This window comes from Tubulanus polymorphus, chromosome 3 (assembly GCF_964204645.1).
Source record: "Tubulanus polymorphus chromosome 3, tnTubPoly1.2, whole genome shotgun sequence".
In the NCBI taxonomy this organism is placed as follows: domain Eukaryota; kingdom Metazoa; phylum Nemertea; class Palaeonemertea; order Tubulaniformes; family Tubulanidae; genus Tubulanus; species Tubulanus polymorphus.
This window is the reverse complement of record NC_134027.1, coordinates 3,392,978-3,411,006: the sequence shown is the minus strand read 5'-3', so window position 1 is coordinate 3,411,006 and position 18,029 is coordinate 3,392,978. Positions and strand designations below refer to the sequence as shown.

The following is an 18,029-nucleotide window of genomic DNA, read 5'->3' as shown; positions in this document are numbered from 1 at the left end:
ACCGGTCTTATAAATGATGTCCCGACATTGAGTGAAGCTGTCATTAAAAGATATATTTTATCTCGATGATACTGGTAAGATAGGATGTTATAACAGTCTTATAACAATGATTGATCTGATTTTGATCATAAAATTCCCAGATACATCGTTGTTTTTGATCAGTTATCAGAAGGATGTGCTTGGAGGTGGAAGTTTGTTTGAACGTCGGATCTTAGAGTAAATAAACCGCTTATTCTAAGAGGTGTTCACGTACATGATACCATTTACTGATTGGATTTTATTCACGTGATTTGTTGAGCAAGCAGGATGACTACTACTCATTGTTTTTCCAACCCAAATGATTCTTTAGCTGTATTTTGCACGAATTGCATCCAGACAACTTAGTGCAGTCAGTCAGTGAAGATACATTCTGATTGCACTTGTTTCAAGACATTTCATCAAACAGTTTTCTGGGCTGAATACTGAAAGTTAGGTTGGATTTCCAATCAAACGTAACTGTTAACTATTCTTGAGATATTTCAAAGAATTGCTTTTTTAGCTCCTATTGGGAGTTACATTTGTGACAGTTGTTCTTATATCTGCGTGAAAATTTAACGATCTCTTACGCAAGGATATGATGTATTCATCGTGTAATGAACTGTTAATGACTGGAGAATCATAGTGAAGGTGTAATCACTGGGAGATATATAAACTCATAAAACTGTTTGATTAGTTTCGTGTTCAAGTAGTTTCTAATGGTTGCTGAAGTCTTCAGGGAACATTCTTCTCCCTTAGTCAGTGTGTCTCTCAAGGCATTTATACAAGTACTTGATAGGAATTCAAGAGATAAACAAAATTAACTCCTCCATTGAAGGCTGGAATAATTAAGTAGTCATTTCACTATATTCCAGAAAACAAATTATTCGATAGAATACATCTAAAGACGAGTGATTTTTATATAATCGAGAAAGGACAATGTAGCATTGTCACGAATTAGTTTTTGGATTAACAATAATGAACCAAAAGGATATAACTGAAGGTGGGTCAAGCCAAACTGGCTGCTGTTGGAAATTTAAAAAGGTAAAAAAAAGTTTAGCTAAAATTCTGAATCTGGTACACATTTTTGACATTTTGGTATATTTCACAAACAGGGATCGTTCCTTTTATTCATTAGATAGGTAGATTTAATTTGATTTGATTTGGTGAAAATGGTCTTGGAATGTGAACGTAAGATAGAATAGGAGTTTAATTGATTAAAATTTCGGATTCTGACTTTCTTATTCAGTTAAGTCATTATCATTTCCAATGTAACAAAATTCTCACCTAATCCAGTATGATGATTGCTAGGCACTTTATACAGAGACAATTTGCTGCGTACAGATTTCTCAATTCTCACAGGTATAAAATCGTATTAGATGAGAAATCCTCTTAGCCTCGGATGGTTGACTGCAGTTGTCAATCTTTGATGTCCATTGAGAACATAAACAATCATTCATTGATATATCTTTGTTTCTATGTTCTGGACCATTCATCTGATGAAACATCGCACCGTGATTAATAAATATCATGGATGGGATGTCTATGATATTTATTAATAGCTGTAAATTTGATAAATATCTCATTTCAGTAGATCCTTGGCACAGGTATATTAGTTTATGTATTGTTTTTATATGTGACTAGACACAGCGATTCAATGATTACCCCCTCCCCCCCCCAATAGCTTGTCATCACTGGTAGAAGCAGTCCTATGAGGATTTGTGCTACCTGATATCTTTACCACTTCAATTGCTTTATTGATATTGTTTACTACTGGTTTGTCAATTTTCACAAAAAAGCTACAACAAGAATCGTATAGCTCCATTAGATATATATAGGTATATCTATCTTGAATGTTGAGATACAGTCAAAAATGATACTAGTTATATGATATACCATTCAAAGGTTAATATGCACTGCTAATGGTGCTTTGATATTCTGAAAATCCATCTCTTGATCTTGAAATCATATGGTGTTGGCATCTTGTCACACTGCTTATGCCCAGCAACAACCAATATCAACAATTTGATAAGTCCATTACATAGTTCCAGTAGGATAAGCTTGTGGAATTGCCTGTAGTGTATCAAACAGTGTATATACCCAGTACTTCAACAACCATCGATCTAGCTCATCGATAGTTGACATTTTGATGTGCAAGAATTTTTTCAAGTTTTACGATAATTTTCATTCTCTTGATGCTATGGGGAAGCAAAATCTGATGGTTATTTTTAGTGATGATATGCATGCTGATTTCGACTGCCAAAGATCTCTGAACATCACTCTTTGATTGTTATTCCTGTGAGGTTTAATGCAAGTCTTATACCGATTGTATCTTGCAAAAGATCTATCGACATGCTTTCATCGGTTCTGGTTTCTTTGGGTTTTTTCATGCTAATGATGGGTAGAGCACCACAACATATCGACCAGAATCGTAATAGTATCTACATTCTGAGTTATCTCATTTGTGCATAGTTGATTGACTTCATTTACAGTCCAGTTCTATCACCAGTCATACACAAATCCAGTAACTAAGCAATGGCAGATATTTGCAATGATGACTAGGCTATAGTAAATACCAGAATCTGCGGACTTTGTCCAGAATTGGGCTAACTACAAAATTGCAAAATACATCCAACGAAATGGATACTACCATTTTTAGCATATTTTAAAGAACAAGCTAGTCCTGATACTAAAGCAATGAATAATGATACCCTTTGAGGCTATAAGATGAAATAGGTAATAGGATTTCGTCCATTGTTAGGTTGTCAGATTTCCCCTCCTTTACGGTGATCAAATAAGAAGCACTTATCCTCAGATTTTAGCAGATCTTGTCTATTGATTCTACCGAAAGCATCTCTAAGTCACTGCCAAAATGTGTTCATTGAATTTGCTGGTAATGATGTAATGGTATGATGGCTATGTTTGACATGCGAAATAGTATATTAAGCTGTGTAAGAAGACTTCCTCCTGGGGACTGAATAAAAAAATAAGTCATTTGATGCATTGTAAGCTGTTTGTTATGTTTTTACGTAGACTTCTAGGTGTGTCTTGCGTTACGTTCATTCAATACAATAATTGTACTGAATAACACCCTACAGTGCTTACGTGGTAAGAGATTATACATGCGATAAAAATCATCACAACATAGTTGTTTTCTTATGAAACCCAATTTCACTGCCAGTAAAAAATTACATTTGCAGGGGCGAATCCAGTAATTTTGAATAGGGGCCCAAAAAATCCGAAGCCTGTACGTGAGCGCTGAAGACGCAAAGGCCCCAAGAAAATTTTGAAAAAATTGATCATTTTCTAGGCACCTAGAGTGATTCTAGAAATGACCGACAATAATTAGCCACTGTATGTGTAACATTCTAAGGCCAGGTTGTGAAAATGCTATCTTGGCAAGGGGGGCCGGGGTGCTTAAGCACCCCTTCGATCCGTCCCTGATTTGGTTATATAGTCAGTATGAATTGATGGAAATAAAAACTTCCCATGTCCCCATGCGAAGACTGGCCATCCTCACACCTTGGATGTGTATAAAACTTGCACTTATTCATAGTTTTTCACTTTTATTTTTCTTAGTGGCTTAAAGTATCTACCACACCACGTGCAGTAAAGGTAATATTCACATGTTATGTAGTCCTAGTTTTGTGCTGTGTTCTTGTTTGCGAATATTCCTTCGTTATTGCTGAATGTGGCATCTTTAACGCGTTGATAAGTAGCCCAGGGCTGTGATCTCCTTTTTTCAGAACGTCAGTTTGATGATACCTTGCAATACTGTTGTCTGATGTGATCTATTTCTATATTTGTTTGCATGTATTTCGTATTTTAAAAGCAATTTTAGATTGACATTTTCAGAATTGAACGTTTCCAGACATAGTCGCATGATAAGAAGTAATTTTCAACGTGAACATTCATGACCAATCTCCTTATCAAGACAGGTTTATACACAATTTTGAAAATGCTATCAATTACGTAGAGCATGGACGTATAAACTAGATTTAGTTTTGATCTAGTTTATACGTCCATGCGTAGAGTGAGTTCAGTCTTCCCTACTAAATAATGTTACCTAATGCTGTCCGCCCTCAAACTAGTGAATGCTGATATTGTTATTCCATCATTATTATATAGCATTATATGAGAATTGAGCTAATTGATTAATTGAGCAGGACTGGGGACTTGTCACAGTATTGGAGATAAACCCTGGTGTATTGTCATATAGGAAATGGATGCTGCAACATGCATTGAAAAGCACCTGCACAATATTGAAATAGCGAGGGGATTGATTAAATCTGATGTTAGTTGTTGTCGATTTATCTGCGCTTTAGTGTGAGGGTATGCGGCATTGTCATGTGAAAAACTATTCAATCAAAATCATGACAAGATGTATAAATGTACATAGATGTGTTTATCTAAAAATCGGAATCATTAATTTTCCATTATGTCACGTCTGTTAGAAAATGATTAATTTTCATCATCGATTATAATTTGGGAAATAGGAAAGAGTTAAGTGTCCAGATTGGTTTTTGTTGCATTGATTGATGAGTGATTCATGTAATCTAAGTGTTATGCATATTTTGGAATCTGCTCATATTTCTGATAATCCCCACGAATTAAAGAATTTGTGACTAACTTGATCTGAATTTTCTACTTTTATGTATAGTTCACAGTAACACCAGTGACTGTAGATCTACCGATCAGTGATAATTATGGTCGAGCTCCTCCTCGTAATCAATTATCATCAAACAGTTTGAATGTTTATGATAATAACGAAGGCGATAGTTTTAATCAAAATAGCGTCACGCAATTATTAGGAAGAAAGTTCAGGGTAAGTAGATGTTTAGTATATAGATTCATGAATGATTGTATGGATGACAGACTGTGTTCTGTTTCTGATCTGGAAACTCTCGGGTTTTTTTTTCAGAAACAGAGTTTAGAATTGAAAAAGATTGAAGAAGAGGAAAGAAAAAAACAAGCATTTATCAAGCCACTGAAACGATTGGTTTCAAAGTTTGAGGTAGATTGGCATTTTGATTTAATAAGAAATCTTATCACACTCAGCGAAGATGTTTTACTTAGATCATATTTCAAGCTAACATCTTTGAATCTGGAATGCATTATTTTACGTATGTTCGCTATACTTATGTATATTACCACTGCATCATTAGTGGTAAGATAGATCCCAAAACTGCAGGATTCAGAAATTAACCGATAAATTCCTGCTGTTTCGCAAGTTATTTCAAATCGGAAACAGTATGATGCGTAGAAGAGGATTGACACCTCAAAAAACATCTCATTCCATCCTCTATTAATAGCTGAAGAATGTCTAAAATTAAACTATTAACCGTTTTCTTTGTATTTTAGAGTCTTGATTATGAAATATGTGAAAATTTGCCTTACCGAAAAGAACAGAAAAAACAACGAACTGTGGTGAGTAAAGTTAAATTCAAGTGGAAGATATTGGAAATATTTCATAACACGCAAAGGCTCTGTTTATTTGCTCCCCGATGCTGTGATGCGTTTAGTCTAAACGTGTTGTGAAGTTACGTTGCTTATTGAAATAAATTTTTCAAGTTTTCAAATTTTTTTCGCTGCTATCAATGAATTGTTTGGTTTTGACTCGATTACCCGCAGACCCCCAGTCCCATGGTAACGCGTGGTATCCACCTATAAATCAACTGAGGCACCTACGCATTAAAAGCTTGATCAATTATCCCTCACGAATATTGTTACTTGAACCAGTCGACCAATTGATTTATACCATGCAAATATTTTTCAGAAAATTCAACGAACCTGGTTTGCACGATGGATTGTAGCAATATTGATTGGACTGGGGACTGCTATAGTTGCGGTATTCGTTGAAGTCTCGATAGAACACCTTACAGAATACAAGTCAATTGCATTACAGTTTTGTATCCTTTCCCACTTATGTCTAAATGTCATATCTTTTGAGTTGCTGCATCCGCCTTTTTATATCTCGCTGAAAAGTTATAGAGTAAAATTACATGTTTCAAACGATTGACATAAAATGCAGGGTTGGCAATTCATTAAATGGTAAATCATGGACTCTAAAATGAATCACGATTTAGAGTCCATGTATCAATCTCTCAATGCAGAATGTAGGAATTGCATCCTTTAAGTTACATATCATTCATTTATACATGGACACTTACTGGTACTAATAATTGCTAATTAACGTAAGGTGAATTTTCATTTCACTCAGGTGGAGGATAGAATTGCGATAGTGAGTTAAATCTTGAATGATGGGTCTTAGTGGTGGCTAGATTTTGATTGAAGACAATTTGCATATTCTATTCAACGCATCAACTGAATGAATGGAGCCAATTTACATTAACACTTCTAGTCAGAAAATTATTCAAAAATTCAAATGCGTTAGTTAAAGAGATAGTTGATGCAAGAAGCAAGTACACTGACATCACTGTCAGGGTTCCGAGGCAGTGCTTTGATTGCTTCATCAAAACATCCATCGTTGTCCTGCCACCGGCTGACATTATCAGCAATTTCTTCAAACAGCATTATACACACAATAATTCCCTTGATCACAGCACAGATCCTTCACTATTTCTTGCCTTTCTATCAATACACATTTTTATTGTTAAACATAATATGTACCGAATCTTGTCACCTGTGAAACTGTGTATCTGTTTCTGAGTCTCCTTCTCTCTTTGTCAGCTCAGATTGATATTGCTTATGCGCAGAATCTAAAATGCCAATTTAGACACAGTATCGACTTTCTACGTCACCATGTCTGTGTCACTTGATTCCATTAGCTTTCGGTTTGTGACGCAAACAGGCTGGTGGTATAAATTGTCTATTTGTATTCGACCTCATTTGGCTAAAAGTGATAAGAATCAATCACTTTTCACTTTCTGCATTCTGATGAATACCCATAGTGCCCCAGTTCTTACATTCCATGAGTGTTTGCTATGCAATTAATTGTCACAATGATTCCAAGCATTTTTCTGTTTGAATCATGCCTCATAATGATTGAAGTAGCGAGATTACTTGGCAATAGAGAATTCTTGTCCTGAATTCGAGATTCTCAACATTCAATGACCTCTTATTGGAATATCTAGGTTTTATGGATTGTGGTTCAATACATTTCAGTATCATTAGGAATTAGACTCTAGATTTGTTCATCTGATATATACGTCTGATAAAAGACTGGAATGTTGTTGATATAATCGATTCAATGGCTGCTTCTGTTTCACTGAATAACATTTATGATGTCGAATTTGATTACTGAAGCTTTATTCTAGTACGTTTGATTGTATTTGATGATTAAAACTGTATATTTGGACAAAGGCCCTTTTGTGTTAGCGCTATACACAGGAATGTAATTGAATGAATAAAGAGCGAAGCCATTTCTTGCAGCAGATTTGCTAGGGGAACGCTGCTAAGCAACAACATCTCATAATCTTGCTGATTTCGGAACGAAGCCCTTGTTAACATTTTTCTGGCTTGACTTCTGGAATGATTAAAGGGTGTTCATGTGGCTGACATGCAATTTAAGGTGATACAAACATGATTTACTAGTGCAACAGGTATTTTTCTGGGGCCAATCAGTCGCCATTAATGATGAAATTGATCATTTTAGTCAGTAGAAATTGCTGCAAACAGAAACACCATAGTCACATCATTAGGCCAGATTCTCGCAATGTTGTTTCATTTACCCTGCTGGAGAAAAATAGCCTCTGAAGCATTCCATATTCATTATCCGGTCTTCAAACACTAAGAGATCATCATTAATACATTTCATCAATATTAGATACTATACATCGAATGAATTTGGGGAGATCTTCCTTGATTTATGTATCATTTAAACGTTTGAGCTGTAATTCAGCTACAGTATTCAATTTCTTAAGAGTGAATTATTACAAATGTAACAATGTCAAAATATTTGATATGCCCCATTATTCAAATGACTGAAAGTGTCCGATGATGCTTTAAATCCTTAATGAAATTGTGCAGTAATTGAACATGGAATGAAGACGTCATTAGTTATACCATTTCTCGGATGGCTGGCTATAAATCTTTTCCTAACATCTATTGGTGCAGCACTGATTGTGTTCTTCGAGGTAAACATTTATTTACTTTTCAAAGCTAGAAAAACATCATCTAAAACACTCGATTGAAGCATTTCCACTTTTCATTAATTTTCATGCCGAATACGTGTGTAAGTGATTGGGCTTGAGCTGGTAGCAGATTATGTTGTCATTTGATTATGTTATGAATGCTTGAATCCATGTAAGATAACTTACACTCTGTCTTATCCGTGTCTTCATGCATGGTTTTATGGTCAGACTAAAAGGTATTATTCACTAGTGTGGTAATTGCTCATCTCCGTGTGAAGCGACATGCAGGTGATACCAATCTCCTACACCTCGGTATCTGGTTCTCGGAGACAAATTGTAATAATTCCGACCTGTTCGTAAGGTTTACTGTGGGCATTATTATTCCTCCTGGGGCTTCTGATCTAATAATCAGAACTATGTAATTTTATACAAAGCTAATGGAAAGTATTGGAATTTCGTGCCAAAAATATTCCACATGATTTCGCATAACTGAGCTCCAAAAGCCATGATCTATAGTATGATAACTCAGTTTTATAGTAGATTATTGATTATGTTTTTGGAAATATTTCTGATTTAATGGAGTCTTTTATCTAATTGAATTAAATGATGACAGCCAGCAGCAGCAGGGAGCGGTATTCCCGAAATAAAGTGCTATCTTAATGGAGTAAAGATACCAGGATTATTGTCAATAAGATGTTTATTGGCGAAAGTAGTTGGAGTGGTATTTTCTGTCACTGGTGGTCTTGCTGTTGGAAAGGTGAGCAAGCTACTGTCATTCATGATATCTTATAATTCTGTGCTTTAGCTAAGTTGCTAAGTAATTTACGTCGTATGATTTATGAAGACAGTGCGTATTGGTTGGATGTTTTTTTAGATGAAATTATCAGCTCTCTATCGATGAATTATGCATGGAATCTAAGCTCCTATAAAATGTCTGCATCATTGTAAAGCGATTTCTCAAAGTCCTAATGGCTGTTGTATTTCTTGGAAAACATGTTTTGTCGCCTTCAGTGCCCACCAATCCAGGGGTACAAATTACTTTATCATCTGTGGCTGGTCTCCTCTTGAAATAGAAAGTGCAAATTTCTACCTGACAAAATTCATTAAGATCATACAGAAACCTTGCTGTCAATTATCACCTAATTGGACATCAAAGAAATATTTTATCAGTTATTCAGAACCGTATATATGCTGCTGAAATAAAACTGTTTTATATCTATGAAATAAAAGATATTTAACAAATATGAAAAGAATGAAAATCATGACTATTTGAAGAATGTTGATAATTTACCTACCGTGCATACTACAACATAGGGCGTATTTCTGGTGGTGCTTCGATAATACTCTTGAGAATGAGACATTTATTTCTGATACCTAAATGCTTCGGAATCCGTTGGTGTTGGTTACATTACATGATCTTCTATAGTCTAGCTAATGGCAATTATAGAATGACAAGGCTACTCTCCTTAATCTACTTAAAAGTTTCAGGACACGAATTGTCACTTTGTGAGTCTGACTCAATAATGACTTTGTTACGCTTGTTCTGTATAGGTACCACTTTTCCCAATGAATGATTGGAATAACTTCACAATTCTCATTAATTTTTCGACAGTTTTTATTCATACTTGTTACACTTCAGAATGGTATTTATGGTCAGGGATGAAATGACCACTGAAATTGATAATTCTTGATGAAATATTTTTAGGAAGGTCCAATGATACATGCTGGGACTATTGTAGCAGCTGGGGTCTCTCAAGGTCGCTGTAGAGTTTTTCAATGGGACTTCAAGGTATAGTAAAAAAGAATTCATTGTAGAAATTTACCAGCTCTAGTTTTCTTAATATAGCTCTTTGGATTAAGATTTTACTAGTTTACTTTTTGTATGAAAAGTATAAAAATGATGAACTTTCGTCAATTTGTATCTTTCATTGAACATTAGACACAAACCGGATCATTTTCATTAGGAACCCATCCTTACAGGTTTAGAAAGCATAGGCAACATTATATTGAAATATTAATGGACTGATGGACTATACTTCTGGTGGTCACATGTCTCCTTCCGATATAGTCGAATTGCTGTTGGGCTTCCATTTCATGACAATAGTTTACATATATAGGAAGCCTATTTGTATAAGATAGGGTGGCAATGTAAATGTACCAAAGGAAGTATATGAATGAATTGTCTACTACTCTATTTGTATTCCTTATTGCTGTCAGTAATGGCCACTGATTAATTAAACAGGGTATGAATTGTAATGGCTGCATATGTCCACTTAGCTTCCTATCACCGATACCATAAAGACTATAGTCTTAAAGGAATTTTTGCATGTACAAACTTCAATTTGTTTTGCAATGAAGTTGGATTGATCTGTGTGTAATATCTGATTAGGGGCTGTAGGCATTGGGTGCGGTACTTTCTCAATTGATTAATCTGGTGGTCTCCCATGAGTATTAGATTTACTTCATATGTTTAAATTGCATCAGTGCGTGAATGAATTGAATATGTCAAATGAAGTCATAAATGATATTCATTAGTTGATAATTTCCATCTATCTGGAACAGTGGAGGTGTGGCTTAACATCGATGTTTGTCCTTGATTTGATTTCCTTATAGATAGAGATAGAAATGTATTGGGGATAAGTAAATGAATCTCTTCTTCTATGACTTTTCTCGAGAGAACTATGTGTAGAGTCCTCCTTTCATATGGTCATCTGTTTGTATTTGATTGATTGTTGCGCTAAGGCAGAATATTGTTCCTGAGAAAATCAGCTCATTCCTGTAACTTGTATATCTCAGTGTAGCTTGGTGAATGTTTGTGATGACAGGGGAATTATCTGATTTTTAACTGACATATAGTGTTCATGTTTATGAATAAAAATGCCGTAGAAAATTGATCAGTAACAATGATGTCCTGATGGCTTTGTGCCTGGATGCATAGATACATTTCAAAATCAATATCAATGTGACGTTATCGTCTCTTCCTCGTTTAAAGGTAATGAATATTGATCGCGCTAGAATTTCAAGTTGCTTTAAAAAATGACATCATTTGACATCAAGAACAATGGCGGCATATAGCTATTCCTCAGACTCACCATTTCTTAAGAAAACTTATACACGTGGACGTATATAGCCAACTTAGACTTTTCACTAACTCAGACAAAAAACAAAATTATTCTCTGATCCTAAATTTCAATTTCGCTTAACTCTAACCAATTCTACTGGTATCAATTTTTCAGAGTTAGGCAAGGTTTACTCTATTAGGATTCCTTCTTGGTGCCAATTTTCCTTGAGTTTTCTTTTATCTAAGTCAATTAGATTTTTTTCCGAGTTCAGAGAGGAGACGTGCAGTGCATTGGTAATGGATAGAATGATGCCACTTGAAAGTGATGCCTGATTGTCTTGATTAACAATTTAAGATAAAATGAACTAGATGAATAGATCGCAGTTAGGAGAGATTGCTTTCTGATGAAGTATATAATTATTTTTACAGATATTTGAATCATTTAGATCAGACCATGAACGTCGGGATTTTGTCTCAGGTGGTGCAGCAGCAGGTGTAGCAGCTGCATTTGGCGCTCCCGTGGGTATGTAAATCAGATCGACCCTTGACAAGCTGAAAACCATCATAGACCTGTTCTATGCCAGAATCAACTGTAGATTTATTTGCAATAATACAGGAACGCTTCATCATTTTATCAATGAACTATTGGTAATACCATTCATCGTATTTTGGTATCATCTATGTGAACATATCGAGACTTGCTGGACCAATCGATTGGAATATTCAGCAGCAGGAAGAACCACTACTTGCCCCGGTTAATCTGGCCACTAATGACAACAGCAATTTGAGATGGGTGTTTGCGATGTTGCTGTGTGTCTGTCATGCTCAGACTACCATGATTACCACAAATGAAGCAGAAAATTTGGCCTCAATGAATTTCATTATTGCGTTTTGTATCGATCTCCTGTAATCACCACCCTTAAATGAATCACTAAGCTTATTGATGCTGAATCCAGACAATCAACATGAATGATTGTACACACTTTTTCGTTTAATCAATCTGAAATAACTGCGGGTTGTAGGGAACCTGTAGTCTGACATGGGCTCTTTCTAGCTTAATTTTTTTTTTCAAATGATTAGTCAATATGAATAATGTAAGCCCACGCTTCATTGTTTTCTTCAGAGTCAATTAGAGGTATAACCATCCCTGACAACTGGCTGTGAAGAAATTGCCAACAAGCCCGGCATGCTTAGTAAATAGTTGCTTTAATATTCCATGTGTTCATCTATAATATCTCTAGGTGGTGTGCTCTTCGCTCTCGAGGAAGGCGCAAGCTTCTGGAACCAAACATTGACATGGAGAATTGTGAGTGACTGGATTTATCATGTCATCCATATATTTACCACCACATTTATCTGGAAAATTCTAGAATGTTTTAATTAAGACATGCTAATAAATGACCAATTGTAAATGTTGTGTGTGTTTCAGGTTTTTTCATCGATGATCGCTACATTTTCTGTGAATGTATTTCTAAGCGCCATCCATGGTCATTCGGGTGATCTTTCTAATCCTGGTCTAATCAGTTTAGGCTATTTTCCTGTGGGTACCCTGAAAAAAACCACTGTGTTATCTATAATCTCAAAAATCTAAAAGTTTTCCACATCCAATTTGTTTTTCTATTACAGGACATATCTTATCATCTTGTGGAATTGCCAATATTTATAGCAATGGGAATATTCGGTGGACTTTCTGGTGCTTTCTTCGTCTTTCTCAATTACAAATTAACATTGTTTAGAAAAAGGTATAAATACATATGAATCTGATAGTGTTGGTAGTTAAGACATATAACAGGTATTCTTCAGTTGGCCTTCGTTATATCTACGTTTTATCTATATCACAGATATGTGAAAAAGAAGTTGTTCAGATTTATGGAAACTCTTCTTATAGCTGGAACTATTGGTATTTCATTCTTCATCCTTATATACGCTATTGATGATTGTAAGGTACCTGCAAATAATAAGGAACATCATTATGAAGGGCATGAAACTCAGGTACGATGATATTTCTGCATAATCTGCTTTTTATTTGATGAACGATATAACATTACGATTAATCTATTCGTTTAAATATTCTTTTCAATTTCGAATTCTAAGATGTTCTGCAAAGACGGTGAATACAATACATTGACAAAGTTGTTATTCAAAACACCAGAAGGGCAGCTGAAATTATTACTACATGAGTCTCCCAGTAAGTTATTAGAAATGACCGCACATAAACATTTTATGCATATGCATTACCGGCAGTGTGGTGGTATACGTGGTTATTAATTTTTCTACTTTCAGATGGCTTTGGTACTATGTCATTAGCAATGTACAGTATATTGTATTATTTCTTTGCATGCTGGTCATGCGGAGTGTCTGCATCTACCGGTATCTTTATTCCGTCCTTGCTCAGCGGTGCCATCTGGGGTCGATTGGTAGGAATCGGTGTTATCAATGCATTCCCAAGCATGGTAAGCTATTTTTTATCTCATGCTTAATTGTTGCATGATGATTCATTAAATATGGTACATTAGTAATTATATTTGTGCAGCTTTTAGTACCAACCTTTGAATTAAACTATCAATGTCAACATATTAATCGGGATACATGATGTTTAAATTGATATTTTAATTCAAATTATTGTTAACCTTTTACAAAATGCTACAATTATTGCTTCTAGTTTAGGGTTAACATGAATTGTACTGTTCGGCATGTATATTTAGCAAGCATTCATAGTATCTGAATACATATTGCGTATATTAGTATCATTTCACCGGCAATTGGCATGTATTTACATCACCTTTTACTTCTAAATAATTATTCTAATCAAAATTTTTATTTACAGTCTTTCAGTAAAGATAGCAAAATGAAGGTATATATGTATCATCTCTTGTTTGTACTAGGTTTATGTTTAATTGCATGGTATGTTTTTAGTGTTCACTGTTGACAAGGAATTATGATAGGCAATGTAGCATTCGATGACGATTCTTCTATCTCTCTGATATTACACAATAGTTCACCTATAAATATATGATATTCTTACAGATTTCATTCTTCTATCCTTCTTGCTCTGGATATGACTCACTATATCTTTATTTTTATGAAGAAATTAATAATGTCTATTAAATAATAAAAAAAAATGAAGTAATCATATCTACTTTATTTACAAACCAGGAGCATAATGTCGGGAAATATGCATTAATTGGTGCCGCATGTAGCCTAGGAGGTGTTACTCGTATGACGATAAGTCTTACTGTGATGCTTATTGAATGTACTGGAGATATTACATTTGGTCCGCCATTAGTGCTTGTCATCATAATTGCAAAATATGTAGGAGATTTCTTTAATTCAGTAAGTTCAACATTCAGTATAAGTTTCTAAGTATTAACCGAATTTTGAATACAAGTTATTACTTGAATATCATTTTCAGGGTATCTATGATTTACTTATCGAGCTAAATGGGATGCCATTTTTGCCATGGGAACCACCAGAACTTTCCACAAATATAACTGCTGAGTAAGTTACCATGGCTTATCGGACGTATTTAGCTATTTGGCCCATTTCAACTTTTTCAAAGATGAACTGGGCTCTGTTTTCATCTACTGATAAAGATAAGATCTGTAATCAGTCATATTTTTACTTGCAGTAAAATAATGAATACTCCTGTTGTTACTTTGGAACCCATTGAGAAAGTTGGTAACATCATTGAAATTCTAAGAACTGTCAAACATAATGGCTTCCCTGTAGTTGAAAACTTTCATCCTGAAGTGGTTAGTAAATTACTTTGCCGTAGATATACTACTGATAAGAAAGTAAGTAAAGCTAAGATTGAATCTAAAATGGAATATCTTTATTCTGCAGATGGATATGACAACATTCGGAAAAATGACTGGACTTATTCTTCGATCTCAATTAGCTTTGATACTTAGGAAAAAGGTAAAGTCTACATCGAGATAGAAACGTTATTAGATTTGTAGAAAACCATGTTATCCACAAAGTTTCCATGCAGGCATTTGATCGACCTGGTGTTCAAACTCAGTTGTTAAGACCAAAAGATTTCCGTGATTCATACCCTCGATTCATTCCAGTGAAGGTATCGTATATTTCTAAGATTATGTCACCCTCACTCAAACTTAGTGTAGATTTAGTGCACTTAAACTATGATGTAGAGAACTATGACCTATGTATATATTCATTTCCGGACATTATTTCCTTAAATCGTTATATCATTATTGTCATTTAGTATACCGTCTACAAACTTTGTGTTTGTGCGATTTTTCAGTTTTTGCATGTTCTTCAAACGTAGATATTCATTTACCTTAGATATTCATTTAACTGTGCACTTTGATGTTGCTTTGTTTGTATTTGTAGAAATCATTTTCATGTTGTTTAGATGTTGATTGAATAGTTATGTTTATGATCATTGTAGAATATGTCTTCAGTGTTGCAGGTATGAATGATTCAGCAAAATAGTTGAAAGAAATATGAACATGTACGCTGTGATACAAGTGCTTAGTGCATGTTATGTTATTTAACTTGATGATATTATGGTTCATTTCAGGATCTAGATATAAGTGAAGAAGAGAAAAATTGTACATTGGATCTGAGACCTTACATGAATCCAGTACCATACACTGTTAATCAGGTATAGTCATGAATCCAGACCTAATTTTTGTGTGAATAATTATGTATTAAGAGATGGTTTATTTATGACTATATTTCAGTATGTATCTTTACCTCGCGTTTTTAAACTGTTTCGTGGTCTTGGACTCCGGCACATAGTTGTCACTGATGACGATAACAATGTAAGTTTGAAATTAACCAAATATCTAGGGCTTTGGTTTGATCAGAAAAACTTTGATTAAGAAATCCAAAGTCAAGACGGACATCTTTATATCGTTGCAGGTTTTGGGAATGGTCACAAGGAAGGATTTAGCACGATTCCGAATGCAGAGCAAACGTTTATCATTGTTATTAGAACAGCTGAGTATAATTGATACATGATTATTATGCAGTTACTGTGATACTATTAGGTTTGAACAAAGTCGACCAAAAGTTGCATAAACTTATCAACATCTAGTGTAAATATGTAGATGATATAAGATAACTATTGAGGTGACCACCTCCCTGGGATCAGAGTGTGGTGGCTTATATACATGTCTGTCATTGATTGTTGTGTGCCTAATACTATATCTGCAGGATATATGAAAATTAATCAGTCTATAGTAGGCCTACCTAGCCGTTGTTCCTGAAACAACATTCTAAGATCGCACCCATATCTATTATCTAATAAAGCTGACTAGTAACTTACTCATTTCGGAACAAGTATTCAATAGTGTAGACAGCATTTGCTTGATTAGAAACTGTTCAGAAATGGTCATCTTTACTTTGATGACGGACTTAACTCGGAGCAAATTTTAGGTGAAGAAAATAAGCATTATATGTGCATACTGTATGATTCAGTTCCACATTCTGATAACTATGCAAGCAACCAGTATAATTTATAGAGCTCAAAAACTATACATTACCTTGGCCAGAAATCTGTGTTGAATATTTATTCATTGCCTTATTCAGTTTTCGCAATTTAAATTTAATAATCTATCATCATTACAAAAATGAATTAAGAGGTTTGTCCCGTATGCATCAATAGTCAAACACAACTGTTTTTCATTATTAAAGAAACTTGTGATTATTTTTTCATAGTGTCACATAATTTCCACGTTAATTTAGGATGTGTTTCTATGAAACGTTTATCGTTATCCGAGTTGGTTTGTTCTTTATATTCTATTTGTTAAGTTGTAAATTGATCAAATAAATTATAACTGTTTTCATGATCGTTGATCTTAACATCAGTCGAGTCTTTAAATTGTGAGATGATCCAACTGCAACAGCCTGTGTATAAGGAGGATACGAACCACCGTTCGGAATACATGTACTAAGAATTATCCAGGAGGTTTAAGGAGCATGATTTTTAACATATCTTCCGGCAGAAACTAAATGAATAATATGAAACTGAATAATATATAAAAATCATTTATTATACACATATTCTGTTAACTGTACACATGCATTTTTACAAACCATTATAAAATATATTTCTGTACATAATATATCCTCAAGTTATTGCTTTAGAAAAATACATATTTCATACTTTTTTACGATACTGGAACAGTACTGAAATTTCATGAAGTAAGGCAATTTGCATTGAACATAATGCATATCAATCAGTCATGTTGACAATTTTCTCCATCAAATGCTCTTTAAAATCTATCATTAAAACTGCTCTCCAAACATACAGCAACCCTTTACAGCCGAATGTGAAAGACCTATTTCTAAGCTATCGTTTCATAATTAATTGCACATTGAAATCATTTCGTTTTTTCAATCAACTCATTCATAAACCTGAGATTTAACTCACCAAGTGCAATTCATCAGTTTAAATTACAATCACTCATCAATTAATAATCAATAAATAAAGAAAAAAAACTAGGCTAAAACAAAATCAATCTGTTAAGACAATCAATATTGAATGAAGTTCACAAAAGATGAATACAGTGGACCTCGTTTCGACGACCTCAGATATAACAATTTATCAGTTATTTTAAACCTAAAATTTCATTCCAAACAGGACAGTTTCTTCATACTTGATATAACCATACTTGGTTATAACGAACAGACAGATCCCCGGAAGTGCATTGCAACAAGGTTCCACTGTAGTACTTCCTGTGATTCTATAAAATGTTTAAATAATTCAGTATTAATTACAATCGAACAAAATTTATCTAAAACCTAAGCTGTGCATGCAAAATAAATAGTTCATTCTTCATCTACAGAAATTTAGAGACTGAATTCAGTACTTAAATAATCGGAGTGTAATA

The 18,029-nt window shown here is 34.3% G+C and overlaps 1 protein-coding gene across 1 annotated transcript; it reads left to right on the top strand.

Moving 5' to 3' along the window:
* Window positions 1–4,237: 4,237 nt before the first annotated feature.
* Window positions 4,238–16,782, top strand: LOC141901176 (H(+)/Cl(-) exchange transporter 7-like). The gene is made up of 23 exons (XM_074788283.1): window positions 4,238–4,309; window positions 4,676–4,840; window positions 4,943–5,029; window positions 5,377–5,442; window positions 5,792–5,924; window positions 8,005–8,111; window positions 8,722–8,865; window positions 9,814–9,897; window positions 11,599–11,692; window positions 12,411–12,475; window positions 12,599–12,709; window positions 12,796–12,911; window positions 13,011–13,161; window positions 13,264–13,357; window positions 13,453–13,622; window positions 14,326–14,502; window positions 14,582–14,667; window positions 14,798–14,918; window positions 15,013–15,087; window positions 15,161–15,244; window positions 15,713–15,796; window positions 15,876–15,956; window positions 16,057–16,782. Exons 1-23 carry the CDS (start codon window positions 4,238–4,240, stop codon window positions 16,153–16,155), a joined length of 2,466 nt encoding a protein of 821 aa, XP_074644384.1. The 3' UTR covers window positions 16,156–16,782.
* The last annotated feature ends 1,247 nt before the right edge of the window (window positions 16,783–18,029 follow it).

What these genes read in the sequence shown, in the direction of transcription:
- LOC141901176 (XM_074788283.1), top strand. Translation starts at nt 4,238, where the DNA reads ATGGATGCTGCAACATGCATTGAAAAGCACCTGCACAATATTGAAATA. An exon ending in GTGGTCTTGCTGTTGGAAAG is followed by an intron (nt 8,866 to 9,813) that starts GTGAGCAAGCTA and finishes AAATATTTTTAG; the next exon opens with GAAGGTCCAATGATACATGC. An exon ending in TTGAAAACTTTCATCCTGAA is followed by an intron (nt 14,919 to 15,012) that starts GTGGTTAGTAAA and finishes TTTATTCTGCAG; the next exon opens with ATGGATATGACAACATTCGG.